At 39.3% G+C, this 22,384-nt stretch overlaps 1 protein-coding gene across 1 annotated transcript in view; it reads left to right on the plus strand.

Annotated features, from left to right (window-relative positions):
- The window catches only part of LOC138973596 (uncharacterized), a 61,320-nt gene extending 40,830 nt beyond the window's left edge, over positions 1-20,490 (plus strand). The window contains exons 6-11 of the mRNA XM_070346309.1: positions 2,720-2,763; positions 3,820-4,008; positions 4,426-4,563; positions 11,658-11,867; positions 17,071-17,127; positions 19,670-20,490. Of these exons, the coding sequence (XP_070202410.1) occupies positions 2,720-2,763; positions 3,820-4,008; positions 4,426-4,563; positions 11,658-11,867; positions 17,071-17,127; positions 19,670-19,794 (763 nt within the window). The 3' untranslated portion in view covers positions 19,795-20,490. The remainder of the gene's footprint in view (positions 1-2,719; positions 2,764-3,819; positions 4,009-4,425; positions 4,564-11,657; positions 11,868-17,070; positions 17,128-19,669) is intronic.
- The last annotated feature ends 1,894 nt before the right edge of the window (positions 20,491-22,384 follow it).

Below are 22,384 nucleotides of genomic sequence, written 5' to 3' on the forward strand. Positions count from 1 at the left end.
CAATAGAAAACAGCAGGCGCAAAAGTGTTTCCATAATGACGTTTGTCTCGGTGACTTTAGCATCATAAGCAGTGGAAAAGCAGGTTCCTGCCAGACTAGTTTGACATGACCTCATTTACATGATATACACACGTGTGGTTTGAACGATATTTGTTTTAATCTTTTGAGTTTATCTCTCTCACATATGTAGGATAAATCAAGTTACCTTATGATATCAGAAGTTATAATACCAAGAATATCATGCTCTTTTTGAGATACAACCCAATACGTACCCATGCCAATGTACACGCGAAAGTTTACGAGGGAAACACATCTCCAGCTAAGATTTACCATAATAGCTACCCGTTTAACCTTCGCCGGTCGTCGTGGGTCCGTGTGGACCCAGAAGGGTGTTTAATTACAAATATCTCTTAAACCAGTTGGACATTTCTAATGAGTTTTTAAGAATGCCTCAGACACATAACAAGCTCTTATGTCGTAAAAGATCATTAAATTTCAGCAAGAAGTAATTAACAAAACAAAGGTCAAATTTAGACTACACACAGAAGACATCGTGGGGCCGTGCGGACCCATGTTTCTCTAACTGAAGGAACTTACATAAAAAACTAGGGAGAGAAGTCCCAAACCTTCAGGTATTGGCTCTAAACATCATTTTCTACGGTCTGTTTAATTCTGGAGTTAATAAGCAAGTCGCGTGGAGCGAAATTAATACACACAAAAAATGTGGGTCAACATGGCCCCATGGGATCTACAGAAGAGTATTCACGTTTTTTTCTTTTTTGAGAAGCTTTAGTCCGCACGGTAATGATTAAATTCATAATTTAATGTAATTACTTCTCGCGAAAATGTAACCACGGCGTCTACGGAAGGGGATGCACGTTTGTGCTTCTTTGGAAAGCATGGGTCTACGGAAGGATATGCATATTTTTCCTTCTTTGAGAAACAAGGGTCCGCACCACCCCACGATGTCTTCCGTGTGTAATCGATAACCCGGTCGGGCGAAGTTTAAAAGATTACCCTGACACACGAAGGTGTAAGATTGGAAACAAAACGAATTAAAAACAATAAATTAGCACAGTGTACCGGAGACCTAGGACACCCCCCAAAATCAAAATCGCAAAAGTAAATGTGCAGACACTAAAATACACACAAAATCAAAATAAGCAAGAGTGACCCCGTTTTTGATCGCACATTGAAGAACAACTCATTTTCTACCCATCCACATTGATTTGGTTCAGCTGGTGTGCCTAGCAGTGCTGTTTTGCCATGTTGAAGAAGTAAGGTGTCAGCCTCGTCAGAAGCCGTAAAAGGCCTGTTGTGGCGTCATTTCTTGTGGAAAATGTGGGTAAAAACCCTGTTGTTTTGGAATGGCTCACAGCGATAAAAAAAGCGTACCAGTTAAGTATGCTGCGCTGGACTGGATTTTGATGTTGGAAGACCTGTTTTTTGTAATTGTTGTTTCGCGGTCACATTTCCATACCACCCAAGTGCGTTGTTGCTTTTGTACCAAAATTGATCCCTAATTGTAATATTTATTTGTGTTGACGTGTGCAAAATACTGAATTTGTGCAACTATACTGAAAACAGTCATTACAGTTTAATCAAACTTTTCTGAGAAGTTCCAGTTCGTCCACAAAACTTATCAAAACGACATGATGTTTTACACATTTATTTGCAATTGTATTAACAATATTCATGTCAAATTTAAAAGCAATACAACTAGCCATAACCAAACTACGGGGTGTTTACTCACATAGTCCACACAAAATGACGCGAAATCAAGCCTTTTACGGCTTCTGACGACGCTGACACCAGTCTTCTTCAAAATGGCAAAACAACACTGTTAGGCACAACAGCTGAACCAAATAAATGGGTAGCAAATGAGTTGTTTTTCAATTTGAGATCACTCTTGCTTATTTTGATTTTTTGTATATTTTAGTGTCTGCAAATTTGCTGTTGCGAATTTGATTCTGGGGGGTGTCCTTGGTCTCCGGTACACTGCATAAGCACTAATTGATGAACAATGAAACTATTTGTTTCATACGGTAGGAGAATACATTTCCTTTCTAGCAATATCCTTCGTTTTACTATAACTGGCCGCATCACAAAGTTCTACAGCTAAATGTATGTGCTTAGTTTTTTTATGACGATTAGTGTATTGTGTCTATTAGCGATAATTATCCAGCACCCGAATGGTAATCACCTGGCAACGAGCCTGAATCTTTGATAGCGTATGGGAAAACAGTTAGGACTATTTTTAGCGAGTAAAAAGTTCCGAATGCTCAGAATGTACACGATAATATACATCTCTGGTGTAAACAACACATGTACAACGAATTTAAACAACTACACGCTTGAACATTAATAAATCCACATGAAATCCACGGATTTGGTTGTGTTCTGAATCGAAATATACACTCTACGAAACAGCGGGACTGAGCTTGCAAAGTATAAGAGTTGGTGGCCCTTAGTATGATCTAAGTCTGGTTGACACTCGTCACAGTCAAAGGTGACAGTGGCGTCAGTCGAAAGTCATCAATTTCTCAAACGTGTATAGGGCGTTATCATCAGTTAATTTTCCTTCAGATTACTATGTTTGACAATAATGAGTGGCACGAGCTCTTGTTTTTCTTGTTATATAGAAAATACACGTGTAACACATGTTGTTAAATTGTATCATCCCAAAAATGTTTTTATGTATTTTTCTTTGCTTGGTTAGGGCCAACAAAGAGGCCCTATTCGTTTACCACAATACAGAGAAAGGTAAGTATATGGTCTATGGGTTATATTTATAGCAAGTGATACATAGACATCACGTTGACAATCCAAAACGTTTACGCTGGGAAAACAACTTTCGAACAACCCGATCAAGCGAATAGTCGATGTTTCATGTGTTCTTTCTACGTATTCAACAAATTAGGGGAAGGGCTCCTTGCATGGACCACCTACTGTTCTGACAAACTAATGATGCTATAGAGCGCCCAAGACAATTATATTCGCGATATCTACTCTTTCCACAAGCGAATGATAACTACTTTCTGGATACATTGGACATGTCAAAACTGTTGCAGATGCACAAAACACAAAACCGTTAGATTGTTTCACTTTTTTAGTTACAGTGCTTGAATCGTTCAATTTTACTTTGTCACCAATCAGCAACATGGTTGTTTAGTCAGACACTGTGAGACCCACTAGAGTTTCTTGTGGCAAGATTTTTGACCCTCTATCATCAAGCACATGAGGGGTATCTGTGTCATTCTGAGAGTGAGAGGGGAGAGATTGTTAGTCACTGGGTGTGTAATCCTCAGATAGAGCGCGTAATGAATTAGCAATGGGTACAGCAAACTCCACGGGGGGAGCAGTAGGAGGTATTTGTTCGATGTTTACTGATGCCAAGATTAAAGGATCTGTGATTTGGGTTATATTGACAGACGGGGAGTGGGTTTCAGTCTGCACAGCTTGTGAACAACTCTTCTTTGGCTGTCTGGCTTTATGGCGTACATTCTGCAGCTGTGATTTCAGACTTATGTTTTCCTGAGAGAGAGAGAGAGAGAGAGAGAGAGAGAGAGAGAGAGAGAGAGAGAGAGAGAGAGAGAGAGAGAGAGAGAGAGAGAGAGAAAGAAAGAGAGAGACAGACAGAGAGACAGACAGACAGACAGAGAGAGGCAGAGAGAGACAGAGAGACAGACAGGGAGAGAGAGAGAGACAGAGAGAGAGGGAGAAAGAGAGTGAGAGAAAGAGAGAGAGGAAGAGAGAGAGAGAGAGGGACTGGGAGGTGGAAGAGAAAGTGCTAATCACTTAAAACATGACTTGTTACAGTGGTGACCTGCACCTTCGACAACGAAGCCTATAATTGCGATGACATTGATCCAGGGTACTATATAAGCGGACAATTGATTAATGGTGAAGTGCGGTTGCTTATTCCGCACGCAACCAAAAGACACGAGGGCAACTACACCTGTAAAGTTGGAGATATAACGCCAAGCTCTTGTGAGCTTAAAGTTACAGGTACAAACTATCAACAATTCCATGTTTTAAAGATATACTTTCAAAAATACCACATTGGTATGTAAGCAGCACAGACAAACAAAGTAAAGGATGACCTCTCTCGCTCATGATGTAATTCTTTCGCATTCTCGCTATTGACGTTAATCTATCTATCTATATGAATAGATATATATATATAAACTAGATGGTTAGAAAACATGAAGACGGACATTACATGCTCTTCACACAAATACGACTCATTCTTCACAAATAGGGATCGGTCACTTTCGTAGCTTGATACTTTGCACTGAAAACATGTAGCATTTTAAAACGTTATCATTGACATTCAACATGCCGTAGATAAGCTGTCATATGTCGATAAGCGACTTACCTGTGCATCGCAGAACATAGATTTGTAAAACGTGTGTTCTTTTACAGAGATACCATTTGACACCAACTGCACAGTCAAGCGCACACAGAATGGGGCAGACATTATATTTTTCTTCAACAAAAACCTTCGACTTGTGAATGCAACGATATTTATCTACAAACAGCCATTTGATTCCGACAAGAATGGTAAGGTATCATACAACTTTTCTTTTCGTGACATTATCATATTTCTGAATCGGCGGGGAGATAGCTCAATCGGTAGCGGTGAGGGATTTATTTCTACAACAACCTCATGTTCACGCACGATGTATATCCTAAGGTCACAGTGAAAGTCTAAGAGTTGGAAATTACGAATGCACGCACACAAGACAAATACAATAATTGGTTAGCGCGATTATGTCACTACACGATATTCCAAGAGATAGCAGCCCACATTTCCTTTTGAAAGACAATTATATAAACCAAATACCAAATGAACGAAACCAGGCAGTCATTAACATGTTTGTTTTGATGTATGTTAAATATTTCTGGCGTATGTTTGTTAGTTTCATGACAGTTACTTAATCATGGCAAATGATGGTCACGACTGTTGTAGAAAGAGATGTATATACATGCAGTTGGTTCGCACGAGAGAACATGCACGTTTTGTGATATCAGGTGCAATATTAACTACATTTTATAATTACATTTGCTAAGTGACCTACACCCAACAGTCATGAATTGACTGTGAAAATCAGTCAAGATTAAGATATAGGTGTTTAACATTGTCGCTTTAATGATGACATGTTTACACTCAGTTAAACAAATATTTGTATAAGTATCGTGGTTGTCTAAAGACCCTTTTTTTTGCAAAGGGCGGCCTAAGTCTCAAAATCACTTATTCAATTTTGTGCTTAAACGGTAAATCCCAACTTCATGTGATTTACAAGCAAGATACGTTAGGCACTGTCTCCTCGATAGCGCATGGGGTCAATGTTGTCAGGCCAATGGAATTGGAGAAAAGACGCCAAAACTAAATCGAAAGTGTTGTACAATGGGGGCTTTATGGCAACATTTGGTCGACCTAAGTCGGCTTAAGATATATATAGCCCCCATTTTACAACACTTTCGATTTAGTCCCGCTGGGTCTTGACTGAAATACAAGCCATATAAAAAATCACGAGTGTTGTAATCTGTATATCCCATGAAGATCTAAAAGACAAAGTGTGACGGAAACATCAAGCTTTAGTTGTCTGTTCAGATGAGGCACCTCTGCACATACCTTATTCTAAAGGCACGTCTGTTGATCTATGTCAAGTCGGTGCATAATGGTGGCTTGGTTGTCCCCGTCAGTTGAAAGCCTCTTACACGGATTTGACTGAATACCTAGTGGTTACACACGCATCCCCTGAGATCTTGGACACCTTCATCGTCTATAGGGCCTACTGCGCCGCAGAAGAGCTAGAAATACTCGCATAATGCATTAAACAGCTTGTCCAGAGAACAATCGTAGTCGATGATGTAACGATAAGGGCGTGTGTACCAGGCACGCTGTACCTTCACATGAGCATAGCCTGAACATAGCAGTGCTGGTCGGACGGACTGGGTATTTAACGATTGCTAGTTTGACTTCTGTTTTAGTTGAGAGCACGAGCACACACACTCAAATAACACATACGCTTGTCATGTTGATCACAAGAGAGAAATAGAACAGCGAATAGAAGGAAACATAACACATTAGGTCCCCATAATATGACGACAGACGTCATGAAATCTATGACGCTGTGATGATAGTCTCGGCAAGTCGAGACTAAAACTCAGCTATAGCACTGAACGACTCTCGCGCAAGTTCTCAAAAGCGTGGTAACCCCTTGCACATCCGGTCGACAGGTACATGTGCATTTTGGAATGTCAAGGACGACAGAAAGTAGAGCCAGCTATGATGTATTTTTTGCAGCCTTATTTATCCACTATGTTATGTGTTATAAGAGTGCAATTGTTACATCATAGATGTAACACGAGAAGAATTGAAATACAAGAAATATACCTAGAGTACATTTACAGGGACAAAGAAGGGAGGTCATGGGATATATATATTTATCGCATTTTTACTGATCACATGACAAAAACACCTGTTGTCATTGGTCAACTAGGAACTGTATATCAATTGATATCGCAGAGGAAGTTCCTAGTGAATTTGATATCGTGCAGGAAGTAGTTTTCCAATTGTAATTTTGAAGAAAAAAATCTCACTTGAAGGAAACACAAGTCTCCCATTATTTTAAAGCGCAAATTTATAAAAGGAAAGTAATTGCATCAGCAAGTTTAAGCTGTGTAATGAATAAATACACACTTTTTCCACCCACCTTTAACAGAGAAGTAGTAGAAGAGTATGTTTTAATCTTACCGAGGGAGGCGGTTGGAACAGCCGTAAACAAACTGAACTTTGGAGTGAGAAGCGAGTTCGCTTGCAGGTTATTAGCGCTCATCACTCACGTAAAGGCTGGAAATGAGCAGCCGATTTAAACGGTTTGCTCCAGCATGAATCACTGTCCCATCCCTCTTTGTCAACACACACAAACCTCAACAGTTTCAAAACAGCCACGAAGGCTATATCGGAAGACGCCATCTTTGAAAGTTGTCTTGGAGTATTGTGTCGTCTGCAGTGGGCAATTCGACAACATTATCAACACTGCAGTCCGTCGATAACGACTAAGAACTGGAAGCTGTCTTCTTCACAGAAAATGAGCCAGAGGACTTCATTGATACAGTCCGGGGCACTTCAGTTCCTGCCATTGTTTAGAATTGCCAAATTAAAGCCTTTGAAGTCTAAAAGACAAGCAGATATATATGATTTTCCATACCAATTTGGAACATACCCAGAGGCGGACACAAATAGATTCCTGTTCATTTCTTTGAAACATCTTCGGCGGTGTACAACCGATTGCTTCGGGGGTGTGCAACCAGAAAAACAGAGACTTCGGAGATGCGCAACCGACAAATCTTTGAATGTCTTCACAGATTCATGAAATATGACGCTCCTGCACCACTTTAAATCATACCATCTGACCCAGATGTCAAGAAATGACCATAGATCACATTACAATCGCGTGTAGCCTTTCTCATGTGCTTGAATTTCCCTAGTAACTGCGGAAAGTAAAAATTTGTACATAATGCGCTTGAAATGTGTAAATACTTGAAGGCCAACGTTCACAAACACATTGAAGCAATGAAACAAATCGATGATATGATGCTATGACACCGTGCCTTAGGCCAAAGGAATTACAGGTGATTTTGTGCAGAAACTTACGTCGCATGTCTCCCTTCGGACAGACAAATACGGGTGCAACCGCTTCGGACAGATTTGCCTTGTGCAACCACAGTATACGGTGTGAAAGTTGAACGAACACATTTAACAGCAACATGCAAGCATTCATTCTTGTATTCAAGAAACATGCAAGTATACACTCTTCTTTCGTCTTTCAGTAGACATTTTCCGAAAAAGACTGTGTTAGAGATGGAGTAGTTTTATTTCTGGATGGTGAGCCGAGATAAAAAAAAAATAAAACCCCACACACATGTTGATCGTATAATAGTGAAGAATAATCAGCAAGTGCATATTTTGTCAAAGTTGGGGTCGGAAATATGTACGGGGGAGCCCACATTCACTGCCAGCATGAAAGTTTGACTGTTGATTGAAAATGTTAGCACATGATGGTAGTACTCATGAGCTTGGATGTGCAGGTTTTGGAATGAACAGTGCGTCATATTTATTTGCAGAAAATGTGTATCGGGACTGTTAGGTAGTTAGTTAGTTAGTTAGCTTTTGCTTTTCATCACTTGCCTGAACATTATTATCCCTTGGCATAATTAAGGTTCATAAGGTCGGCGGTCAATAAAACCCTGAGTAGATTTGTTTCCAAGCATCGTCAACTGTAGTGTTGCTCCTAGGCCTATGTTTGTTTTCTCTCACTGGTCCACACGTGTTTCTGATTTGAAGCACTGTTGTGACCACTGGCTAGTCAGCCTGCTGTCCGGTACATTTTGACATGTTGGAGGCCATCTGATTGAAAAAAATATTGTGATAAATCTTGAAGAAGTTGGCCGCTAAGGGAAATCCGCTTCCTTTCCACTGTATAGTTCTTGTCCATCAGACTGTTACTGAAACAAACAGTTCAGAATATCATTAGTGCGTATAGTCTTAAGCCAAAACACTGCAGCTTTTTTCTTTCACCTCTCCATCTACTTATTTGTTTTGCTTTTGTACGTAGTACACTCACTCTCTTATCACACAGAGTTTCTCAAATGAAACAAGTCGCGTTAGGCGAAATTACTACATTTAGTCAAGCTGTGGAACTCACAGAATGAAACTGAACGCACTGCATTTTTTTCACAATGACCGTAGTCCGCCGCTTGTGCAAAACGGAGTGAAACTGACGAGCCTGTTCAGCGCGGTAGTGGTTTCGCTAGTGGTTTCGCTGTGCTGCATAGCACGCTTTTCTGTACCTCTCTTCGTTTTAATTTTCTGAGCGTGTTTTTAATCTAAACATATCATATCTATATGTTTTTTGAATCAGGAACCGACAAGGAATAAGATGAAATTGTTTTTAAATCGATTTCGGAAATTTAATTTTGATCATGATTTTTATATTTTTAAATTTCAGAGCTTGTTTTTAATCCAAATATAACATATTTATATGTTTTTGGAATCAGGAAATGATGTAGAATAAGATGAACGTAAATTTGGATCGTTTTATAAAAAAAAGTTTTTTACAATTTTCAGATTTTTAATGACCAAAGTCATCAATTCATTTTTAAGCCACCAAGTTGAAATGCAATACCGAAGTCCGGCCTTCGTCGAAGATTGCTTTACAAAAATGTCAATCAATTTGATTGAAAAATGAGGGTGTGACAGTGCCGCCTCAACTTTTACAAAAAGCTGGATATGACGTCATCAAAAGTATTTATCGAAAAAATGAAAAAAACGTCTGAGGATATCATACCCAGGAATTCTCATGTCAAATTTCATAAAGATCGGTCCAGTAGTTTGGTCTGAATCACTCTACACACACACACGCACAGACAGATAGACACACACACACACATACACCACGACCCTCGTCTCGATTCCCCCTCTATGTTAAAACATTTAGTCAAAACTTGACTAAAATAATGTAAAAAGAAACAAAACTAAAAACAGAGGAAACAAGCAAACAAACACCACCACCACCAAGAATAAGAACAACCTAGCTGAAGACAAGCTGCTTTGCATAACGCAAACATGTGCAAACTCAAAATGGTAATTAGACAGGTAATTAATCATGTCTAAAAGTCAATTCCTAGAAGTGTGTAAATAGTCAAAGCTCTAAATACAAATTTAAAATAAAAATGTATCACTAGAAAAAAAACACACACACACACACACACACACACACACACACACACACACACACACACACACACACACACACACACACACACACAGATGATCTTGTATTTTCTGATAACATGTCCTAATTAAACCATTGAAGAATAGCTGTCTGAACTTACTCAGAGATGAAGAGTTGACCTTCTGTTGTTATTCCTCAAGAGATTAGTACTGCTCATGCTTGCCGCCTCGGGCTTTCCGTGTTCGCGGCCTGCATGCAGTTCCCCAAGCATCCGCTGTGTAAACGGATGTCTCTTTGTCACGTCTGTAGTTCCACTGGATATAAGGCTTCTTGTAAAGTTCCTCTGCAATTTGCTGTTCCAGCACTATCAGTCATCAATGTAGAATACTCCACCTGCAAAAGTCCCAATACCCCTAATATGTGTCAAATAACTTCTGATTCATAATGTAGATCTACACCCGATAGCCGACGCGTGCCTTTAGAATAACGTATGCCCAGAGGTTAAACCCTCGGCGCCTCATCTGAACAGACAACTAAAGCTTGATGTTTCCGTCACACTTTGTCTTTTAGATCTTCATGGGATGTATACAGGTTACAACACTCGTGATTTTTTATGTGGCTTGTATTTCAGTCAAGACCCAGCGGGAATATCAAAGGGACTCACTCGCCTCTAAACACCCACTCGTGTTGTAACCTCTATACATGTCGTGCCGAATTCACGGAATTGCCGAATTCGCGGAATCGGCAACTTCTTCTTCTTCTTCTGCGTTCGATGTGTTTTTTTTATATTATCGTGGAAGCGTAGACAGCCGATTTTCTCCCCACGCCAAGTTGGCTGCTGTCTTCCGTCTTCGGTGGTTGAGGTTCTTACTCAGGGTTGCCTCCTCCCCAAGAGTAGCTGCCTTGCTGGGCTGTCGAGTCCACTCTACCCGGGTTTGACGTCGAAGTTTTCCTTCTCGTAGCCTTTGCCTTTCCCAAGGCGCACACAAGGCAGTGCGGGTTTTGAAATCGGAGTTGTCCTTCTCCTAGATGAGCGACCATCCAAGGTTAACGAGCCCCATCTGCCCGAAGCAGCTGGTTTTAAGGCGCCAGTGACCCGCCTGCATCCCTTCTCCTGTTAGTCGAAGACAGGGCCCGCCACGTGAAGGCCAGGAGCTGGATTTGACTGTCAGAGGTGTTTGGAGACACGAAGCCATATGGAGCATTTCTTGGGAAGTAGGCGCTTATCTCTACTTCCACCCCGGCATAACAGTCCTTTCGCTCCGGAATCGGCAACATTTTTGCCCATTTCGCGTAATCGGCAAAACGCTGCCCATTACGTGAAATCGGCAGCGTTTTGCCGAAAATGCGGAAAGGCTTCTAAAATTTGCCTATTTTGCAAAAGCGACAGCCAGTCTGTTACTTTTTGTGTCACCAGAACATTGCATTAACATTGCTTTACCTCCCTACTATGTTTTGTATGGTCTATGTTGGTCTGTGTCGAGCATAACTCCGAAAATACACGCAAACTACACTTTTTGGCATAGCTTGCCATTACTTATCGATCATTGTGATATTTATCCATTCGAGTATCTTGCTGTCTAAGTGTGACAATGTCCCAGGCATTAATTTTGATAACTTTAAAACCAAAAAATGGCTGCCGATTTCGCAAAATGGACACATTTGAGAAGCCTTTACACGATTTCGGCAAGACGCTGCCGATTTCACGTATTGGGCAGCGTGTTGCTGATTACACAAAATGGGCAAAAATGTTGCCCATTACGCGTAATCGGCAATTACGTGAATTTGGCAGACATATATATATGATATATAGTATATAATCTCCCTACTTATATGTCTGGGTAAGCTATCATGTTTTGCCAGGTACATTTTCAGCCTGTGGTATTACACTCTGTTTGTATATGTGTGCAGATACTATCGTGCTGTACTGCCTGATACGGGATCGAGGAGATCCAAAATGTGATAAGAATCTTTCTAGTTTTGACTCCACCAGGATGACTTTACATATAGATTCAACTTCCAAAAAAGATGAAGGAAGATACACTGCTAAGGTGCCATCGAGTTCTCCCGGCATTTTCACTCCATGCGATTTGATTCTCCCGTCTACTATATCTGGCAAGCGTATGTATTTATCTTATATATATTATATTATTTATTTATATATATGACTAAGTGCCAAAAGGTGCTCACAGAACAGAAGACGACTTTGTTTTACAATAAAAATGTTTCTAAAAACGTGTGTCTGCTGAAAATTGGTGTGTGTGTGGATGAATGTGCGAAAAGATAGTGGACATAATTTCGTGTGTCTGACTTGAACGGTTTTGAAGTTATCTTTGTTTAAAGTCAAAAATAACGCCAAAACCGGCCATCTGAAAAAGGACATCGTGATACCTCGTGTTTTGAATATGCCACAGAAAAATAACAAGAAGCACAAATGAATTGCATTTAGTTTGATTGAATGCCTGAAACATCGCTTTACAGACGAGACCAAACGTCAAATCTAAATCTCGAGAGAATTTTTTTTTTTCGATAACCGAATTTTAAGGTGTCGCACGCAAGATGATTCGTCATCACGGCATACATTTTTCAATCGCAGATATTTACTAAATTTCTTTTTCAAAAACTCTGGAATTGATGTCGACACGTCAAGCGATAACGGTGTATCAAACTGCTGTCTTTCAAGTAATCCAGCAAAGACTGCAGAACTTTTGAACAGCATTTTTGAAAACGATTTGAAAATTTCGTCATATCTTGCGTGCGACAAAATGTTCGGTAATTAACGGTTATTTTCTTTTAAAAACAAAATTTACATGTACAAAGATCTACTTCATTTACGGAACCACGTGACACATTCTGTGTTCAAAATTTGTGAAGAAATCACGAACCACGATTGCGCTATCAAGTGTTGAAATTATGTCGTCAACATCTTTTCAGATCTTGCGTGCGACACCTTCTTGCGTTCAACATAAAATGTCACTACCTTATCGAGTTTAATGGGTAAAACTAACTATTTGTTGTCTTAGTTTAATCTTCTTAATTAAAAGCGTAATAAAACCGAACTTCTAAGATGAATTTTAATTGAGATTAGCGAAAGAGCGGGCACGCAAGTCGACCTTAAAGTAAAAGAATGATAACACGAGCGTTTGTCGTGTTGTCTTGCGTGCAACACATTGTCCAAAAAGGAAAATGTATATTTTTCTCAGACGTTTTTTAAGTTGAAACCTTGAAACTTCACACACATTTGGGGTTTAATCGCCCCCATGCATGGTAAAAGTCTTGTTGACCCTTGTCAGATTTCAAGGTCACGGCTGGGTCACATGTGGTTCAGAAAACGGATGAAACATATTTTTTCAGAGATTTTTGAAGCTAGAACCTTCAAACTTCAAACAACGCTTTTGCTTAATGATTGTTCAACATGGAGAATTCAAGGTTGATCCTTGAGAAATGTGAAGGTCATAGCAGGGTCTCGTGTGGGTAAAAAAAAAACATAACCTTTTTCTCAGAGTTTTTCAAAGCAAGAACCTTGAAAGTTCACATTTTTGGGCTTAATAGCCTCCATACACGGTTAAAGTCTTGTTGACCTTTGTCGAATCTCAAGGTCACATGGGCAAATCAAAAACACGAAAATGCATCATTATCTCAGTTTTTTTTTAAAGGGAGAGCCTTCAAACATCACACAACTCTCAACTCCGACTTAAAGAAGTTAAGGTAGATCCTTGTCACATGTCAAGGTCACAGAAAGGTCTCGTACGGGTAAAACAAACAAAACAAACAGATAATATTCATTTTTTCAGCTTTGTTGTTAGCTAGAATAGAGGCACATGCCACCATTCCATTCAACATGACTCATAGAAATGTATGATGTATGACGTAATTGCATTGTGTGTAATGACGCGGCTGCCTCTGTAGTTATTCCAGCCTTTGAAGAAATGGCGTTTTTCCTTGCTTGGACACATTTTTCCTTTTCTTGGATGTTTCAGGAGTTTGGGTGAGTTTGGTGTATATGGTTGAACACAATTTAAAATTTGCATAAAAGTGTATTAAAATAAACAGTGGTAGCCAGTCTCATCTGTTGTGTCGACAATTTAATCTCTTTTGTGTGACCTCAACTTGACCCCTCTGAATGCTCTCAATCATGGAAATTGACCACACTTTGATTATAACCAAACAACATCAAAACTTTGGAATGTGTGAAGTTTCAAAGGTGTTGCTTAAAAGGCGTTCGTGAAAATGACAATTGTATGTGTCTGACTTCAATGCGACCCCGCTGCGACCTTGACGTTTGATTTTATCAACCAGACTTTCATCATGTGTGAATGACTTCAAACACTATAAAACTAGTTGAAGAAATTGACAATTTTTCAAAGTTTAAGCCAGATGGCACTGCTGTGACCTTGAAATTTGACAAACATTAACCAGGCGGTCACCTTTTTTAGAAAATATCCTTAAAGGATCTTTAACCTTACTGTGACCTTGGAATTTGATGAGGTTTAATTTAACTTGCGTAGTGTGCCAAGTTTCAAGGCCCTAGCTTCAAAAACATATGAGAAAACCTCATTGAAAAATGTATATGTTTGACCTCAACGCGACCCTGCTGTGACCTTGACTTTTTCAACCAGACTTTAATCGTGTGTGAACATTATACACTAGAACTGTGTGTATTTTCAAAGCTCGTGCTATAAACGCGCTGAATAAATTGAAAATATTCCACATTTGGACCAGATGTGACCCCGCTGTGACCTTGAACTTTGACAAAGATTAACAAGCAGGTCACTTTTAATGAGGTTTTATAAAAATGCTGAAAGTATGTGAAGTATGTAAAGTCTAACTGATCTAGTATTAAAACATGTAAGACGTGACAACGACAATTTTCCAGTTTGCAAAGGAAATTTAACCTCGCTGTGACCTTGAAATTCAATGTTGTTTAGTGTGATGTGCACCATACCTGGAGGTCATTATACTTTGGTTGTGTGCCAAGTTTCAAAGCCCTAGCTTTAAAAACGTGCGAGATAACCTTAATGCTATGACTCAGTGCCGTTTTGAATGATATAACGAACAAAATTATCGTTATTTGTAAAATCATTTGGGTAAATTTATCTTTTCTTTTCGTAATTGGGTTCCAGCATCTGTTGTCTTAACAAAAATCACAATATCAGTCGTGTTTGTCAACTTTTATTTTTTAGCCCCTTTGTCCGCTTTTCGTGCGCACCTTTTGGCACTTAGTCATATATAAATATTATTTATATATATATATATATATGTGTTTTCTGTTATAATGGGTATGTGTTAATACACAGCGCATGTTGGGTATGTGTCATAGGCGCGCACCTGTGTGTGTGTGTGTGTGTGCGTGTGTGTGTTTTGTGTGTATGTGTGTGTGTTTGTGTATGTGTGTGGGGGTATGTGGTTGTGTGTGTGTGTGTGTGTGTGTGTGTGTGTGTGTGTGTGTGTACATGCGCGCGCGCGCGCGTGTGTGTGTGTGTATGTGTGTGTGTGTGTGTATGTGTGTGTGCGTGCGGGTATATGTGTGTTTGTGTGTGTGCGTGTATGTACGTGCGTGTGCGGGTGTATGTGTGTTTGTGTGTGTGTGTGTGTGTGTGAGAGTGTCTGTGTTAGTGTATGCGTGTGTGTGTGTGTGTGTGTTTTAGTGTATGTGTGTGTGTGTGTGTGTGTGTTTTAGTGTATGTGTGTGTGTGTTTTAGTGTGTGTGTGTGTGTGTGTGTGTGTGTGTGTGTGTGTGCGTGTGTGTGTGTGTGTGTGATTGATGCAGTGTATTATAGTGCAATGTGGTGTGATGAATAATTGCAAGAATGAAATGTACACATATACACAATGTAACGCGCTCTGAGCAGGGATTAACCCTGAATTGAACTATTATACATTATTATTGTTTTTATTATTTCAACCGACAATCCTGACTCTGCGCAGGAAGCAGCCAGGTTGTTGAAGCTTAAAGATGATTTCATCTCCTGAATAAGTCAAAGCAGATCTGTCGAGATATCCATGCTCCTTTACACGATTATGTAGCTTTGGGTGATAATGAGAGTAACCTGGTGTACAGTCACGTGTACTTGGTACACGATGTTAGCTTGATAGCCTGACGATCATTTCAATGAAACGTGCCATGCCGTGAAACACACGTAACTTGGAAGTTTGATATGCGATTCGGATCAACTATTTTCTTTACGGGTGTCACGCAACCGGCACTCACGTATAGTTACCCAAACAAATGGACCCGACAAAAACGTAAGTTGCAATATTCTGGAAAGGGATTTAAAACCGGTGACAGGTTTGTGGACGGATATTCAGCATTTCATTAATTCGCGTACATATAGACACATGATTATAACGCGTATCACTACTAATTTTGTTCAAAAATGGTACCTGTTGTAAATTTACTTATCATGTAAACACACAGGAAAAAATGGAACGTTCATTGTGTTTTTCAGGGACAGGGTTTGTAGCTGTAGCACCGCCAAAATGTCAGTTGTGTTTACATCATAAGCAAATGATCAACAATGATTATGTTGAAATGAAAGTGTGGTACTACTTGTAACAATCATGTGTCTGTATTCACGCGAAGTCATGACTTTCACATAAGTGTGATTGATTTTAACACTCTTTCTACATATTTGTAACCTTTGGAAAATCTATTTAAAATACATGTTGTAAGTATACACAAGCCTAAAGACCAAAATCGCAGGCGCGAAAGATGAACCTTTCTGTTATTATGCGTGTAATTAATACATATGTTGCCACTGGTAACGTTCGATTTATGTCTGTGACCTTCGCCTGTAAGATATTGAAAGTTGCAACGCAATTTACCAGCACATTGCCAAAATATAGTGCTATTTGTACAGACGTTGACCACCTCCATCACCTCCGGCACCTGACATAACACACAGAATGGAGATAGTCCCAACATTACCTGTTCTAAATAGATGATTGACATGACGTTATCCATCTTTGCAAATGTTTCTAATGTGCACAGTCACATATTTGTTTGGTAGTTGTGACTTTACAATGGTACCTTACCGTTTTGTTGGGTCGATTGTTTTGCTTACTTTAATTAAAAGGCAGCCATTTGACCCATGTAAAACTAATTTTTGGAGAAAAAAACCAGTATGTCAGAGAGTCAATTAAAGTATTTCTATACAAGGAGATAGAAGGTTTGAATGAAATGGCACGCTAATTACAGTTTTAGTAGAAATCAGAAATCTATCACAAAACAATTTGCAGACTTTAAGTGTTGTTCTTTTATGACAAGCACGAATCTTATGTGCGCCTACCCTTGTCTATTCTAATGAAATATAATGTTTTTCAGCGGAACCAATATCTAGTGCATCCCCCATCGCTGACGAACCGTATGCACAATGTGCAGGTGCAGTGTGTGTGTGTGTGTGTGTGTGTGTGTGTGTGTGTGTGTGTGTGTGTGTGTGTGTGCGTGCGTGCGTGCGTGCGTGCGTGCGTGCGTGCGTGCGTGTGTGTGTGTGTGTGTGTGTGTGTGTGTGTGTGTGTGTGTGTGTGTGTGTGTGCAGGTGGACAATATCAACTGAAACTTAAACATTAAAAAACACTTAAGAATGCAAACATTTACAATCTATGTATAATTCCATAGTGGTATCAATGTTTTTTTTTCTCAAAAGCAAGTCTATTCCACTCCCCGTGAGATAATTGCCGGGGTCACTGTCGATAACAACAATCCAAATATCGATCATTTATGCCCCCCCCCCCCCCCCCCCATTTATCAAGTCCAACATGGTACAATACGGCAAAGTGAAATGGCAGATTGGGTAGCAGGGTTTAAACTTCCTTCTTCGGGCAGCTACTGGCGCGGTATGCCTGTTTTTTTTTTGCATTCGGCCGGTCGCTCAAAATAGACATTAACACACACCTAAGAAATGTAACCAATGAGACGTCACAAGGTGGTGGCAAGTACTCTTTTCGAAAGTATAGTAATATAAATTGTAGAGACTCTTCTTCTTTCTTCATGGGTTGTAACATGTTATGTGTATGACCGTTTTTACCCCGTTATTCAGGCAGCCATACGCCGCTTTCGGGGGAAGCATGTAGGTATGTTTTGTTTCTATAACCCATTGCACTCTGGCATGGCTTACAGGATCTTTTCCGTGCGCACTTGGTCTTACAAAACAAGAGAAGATAAGACAAATGATTTATTAACGAGGGTAATATTGGCATTAGCAAACGGGTGCTTTTTTTACATCCAGCCCTCGCCCATGAGCGGGACTAATCTAATGATAATACGTTTTATAAATGTTAAAATAACACAAAAAACACAAAACAACAACATATAAACACAAACAAACAAATACAACACAAACAAACAAAACAAACAAAACAAATAAACAAACAAACAAGCAACCAAAGAAATGAACAAAAACATTCACACGAACAAACATAAAACATTATTATCAAATGCATAATGAACACAAGTTTCGATTAGGCACTAGCAGGTCTGCACACCCTTCACACACCAGGCGCGTCCGAGATTGGAACCCGCGAACTTCCGCATAGGAGCCCGGCATCTTATCCACGAGGCCACTGCGCCCGTGTATTAAAGAGGTTAATAAGACCCGACAGCGATTGCCCCCTAAAATCAACTTCGCTAATATGTTGCTGATAGTTTGTCTGCAATAATTCCAGAGAAAACAATCGGACAGACTTTTACTTTCAGAATTTTGAAAATGATGACATGCTAAGATTCACGAAGGTTGGGTAGTTGAATGGGGTTTCTGCACGATCAGTTACAATCACATGCCCTATGTTGGAGGTGGTATAAATCCCTGGTTCACGAGTGTTGTAAATATGTGTTTTTATTTAAATTATTGAAACGTGCCTTTCCGATATGGCTGGAAATAGCGTAATCAAGTGACGTTTTCGTAGGCTAACATTAGATCAATGTCTTAATTCGCATGAACACATTTCCTGGAGCATCCGCTCGATTTCAACCGAAATATGACACAATGCCGGGCAGAGCCTCCACAATCACATATCAAATAATAAAAAGATTTGACCGTGATATTTCTGCACAGATCTGCAAAACGTACCATTACCCTCATGTTAAAAAATAGCATCAGAAAAGGTATAAGTGATCGTACTTCGAAAATTATGCATGTTGAGGGATATATAAGCACTGCTTTAAAGTGTGTATCATCCGCCAAATCCGAAAATAGATATAAGTGTACCTTCAGGAAGTTTAACATGCGAAACTTATATCGTGAAATCAGTTGCATTAGGACATTCAACTACCCAACCCTCGTTTTTCTGAATCTTGGCATGTAATCATTTTCAAAATTGTTTAGCATAACATCTGTCAGAGTGATTTCTCTCATTATTGTCACACTTGTTTCATTACACTCTGAAAATATCACATGCAAAATATTAACGAACATCTATGTTGTCGTCAATCAGTGTCCCATCTCTTTAAATCAATTGCAATGGTGTTTTTGTTTAGAAATTGCGTTTCAAATAAAATGTCAGGGTTGCTTAACTTTTCGGCACGAGGATGTTTTGCAAACAGATATGGAGAAATATGCTTGATAATTGCCGAGATATTAATCATCTTGGAAAATATGTAACTAAAGAAATCAATAAACCTATAATTGATATGACTTGTCCAGGCAATGTTTGCAAGAAGGCAACCCAATATATTGTGAACAGTGGATATCATCATTTTATGAACAAGTAACAAGATTTGTTTTGTTGTTGTTTCATGCGTCTTTTAAACGTTTACGTTTAATTACAACAATGGTATTTCTAATATATTCTATTTACACTTCAGAGCGACAAAGGTTTCAGGTTTTCTCGTTACTGTCTGAAATTCCCAACCATAGGTTTTTTTCTCACTTTTGGATGTTTCATAATAAGTATAAGTGTTTGAGTCATGTTGTGTTTCATTTCAGATACACACACTACCCTCGTTCTGTTGATCTTCCTCTTGGTCATCTGCTTCTTGGTCATTGTGGGAGTTGTAATTGTCTTTCTCTTCATCCCCTTCGCTTTTCGTACCCTCAGAAAGTGTAGGTAAGGTTTGATGAGTGAGATTTGCTCATTAGGATTATATCCCTTAAACTTCCCTACCACTTACTGTACTCTTTCTTGGTTCATTTGTGCGTATTTCGCTATCTTCAAATTGACATCCAGTTGTATTGTATTCCCTCTCTTTCTTCAAAACTGTATTTATCAGAGAAATAAAGAAATAGAAAGAGACAACTTATTTGCTAATGAATTCTGATAGGGTATATATATATATATATGATGTCTATATATATGCATCGCTCACAGTATCAGAGAGAGAGAGAGAGAGAATGGTAGGGTTTATGTTTAAACTGTTCAGCATCGCTCACAGTATCAGAGAGAGAGAGAGAGAGTGGCAGGGAGGGTGAGAGAGACAGAGAAGGGGAGAGGGGGAGAGAGAGAGAGAGGACGATTAAAGATAGAGAGAGGGAGAGAGGGGAGGGGAGGGAGAGAGAGGATGGTGAGAGAGAGGATAGAGAAAGAGAGAAAGTGTGCAAATGCCAGTTGACAGAGAGAATTATAGCTAAATTATAATTGATTGAAAATATTGTACATTTTCGAAGATTGTCCATGTTAAACGAAAGAATGATATTATTATTATTTATAACCCAATCTGTTTACGTTTAAACTGTTCAGCTTCGCTCACAGTATCATACTCATAGCGAGTCATATTGTAACTGAGGTTCAAAGAGAGGAGAAAAAAAAAGAAAAAAAAAAGAGAAAAAAAAAAGAGAAAATAAAAAAAATAAAAAATAAAAAATAATAAAAAAAAAAGAAAAGAAGAAAAAGAAAAAAAAAAGAAAAACAAATATATGATGTCTACAAATCACAGATTGAATTTGATATCAACAATTAGTATTTGTGTGTCACCCTCAAAACAATAATGTATTCAGCTGTGCGATATTATATATTTACAGCATTATTTGAGTTTAACGAAGATCGTTCGAGCACTTTGCAAACCAAAATAAATTGTTTAAGTGTGTATTCTGTCCAATCGAAAATGCACGTTTCCTTATCATACACTTGAGTGAGTGGTTATGCAATTGGTTTGAGGCCTCTTCGAGGTTATGTTATACAGTCTTTTGGAAATGAATGGGCAGACGGACGGAACGAAATTTAGTCATTAATTGTGTTCATCCATCAGTTTATCTTTGTATCAATGTGCCTGGCCACAACCATATTCCACGGGAGACAATCCGATGACTTTTCCAGGGCCCTTTCAGCTTAGACAAAATACCTAACTCGCAATGATAAATTGCCGTACCGTAAATTACCTTGTAAACGCCCACCCCCCTTATGCACCAATTTCGATCGAAAGTAGGGGATAGGCACCCTGTGCAGGATCAGTTCCTCGTGATAAATAGGGGTATTTGATCACTTGGAATACAAATGTGAATATGATATGTTTATTTCCTCTTTCTCTGTGACACAAACGTGTTCAAGTGCCTTAATTTGCCAGAATGGAAACTCAAAACTAACCACAACAATTCCTTTGCGTCATGTTTTTGTTTAAACAACTGCACAAATCTCAAATGGAAACTGAAAAAGATGACTCAGTATCAACTTCGTTTAACCAGCATTAGCAGCGTGTGTCTAAACATAAATCACACAATAAAACATGATATCTGTAGTCAGTTCGGTTTCCCTGATCCAAGTAATCGAGGTGGAGTACAGTGTATGTCAAACACAGCATATTCAAACAACAGTTTCTTCACTCGATCTCTGTAAATTCCCCAAGGTCGAGCTCTGCAATATCAAATGTGTCTCACAAAACTTCGTCACTTTTAGGCGTGGCTATATATGCAAGGTACAGTACCCCATGCACAGTTTTTGATCCACAGTCGGGGGTGCACGTTTGCTCGATACTGGTCGCTCACAAGGTATTTTATGGTAATAGCAATTAAAAACATGTATAACTCCAGTGTGATGACAGGATAAAATTGCGTTTAGGTATTCAAATGCAATATTGTAATCGTGTGAGTATGTTATTAAATGGAGAAAAAAATATAATTTTGTTCCGTCGAGACACAAAATGCAAGACACCACGTCCACTTCTTGGGTTCACGATGCAATATCCGACAAAAAGAAGCATACATTTAGTAACCCAAGCTTTGTTGCAGTCGCAGTCATATGTGTACAAATAACGTCTCCTTACACGGACGTACATTCAAACAAAATGTCATCATATAGGTTTAACCAACTGATTTTTCAAATTCGTTATGCCATGCTTTTATTCAGTCTGCCATATAGAACAATGTGTTTGTTATAGTAGCAATTCATTCAAATCAAGATACATTATGCCCGTAATGTTTTTTTAAACACAGGTACTGCACCACAAATACAGTGTTCAGGGCCGGACCAAATGAGTTTTAAGGGGGGGGTTCCTCCTTTTATGGGGGGGCAAATCAGCGAAGTGGCGAAGCCACAAGCGCGCGCCTGCTTTACAGGCGCGCGAACTAGGGGGTCCGGGGGCATGCTCCCCCGGAAAATGTTTGAAAAACGGTTAAAATCTGTGCAATCTGGTGCATTCTGGGCCTTGTTTTGAGGGTTAAGAGCAGCATTGTTTTGGTGCTAAAACTAGTAAAAGTCAAAGCAAGGTA

This window comes from Littorina saxatilis, linkage group LG8 (assembly GCF_037325665.1).
Source record: "Littorina saxatilis isolate snail1 linkage group LG8, US_GU_Lsax_2.0, whole genome shotgun sequence".
Taxonomy (NCBI): domain Eukaryota; kingdom Metazoa; phylum Mollusca; class Gastropoda; order Littorinimorpha; family Littorinidae; genus Littorina; species Littorina saxatilis.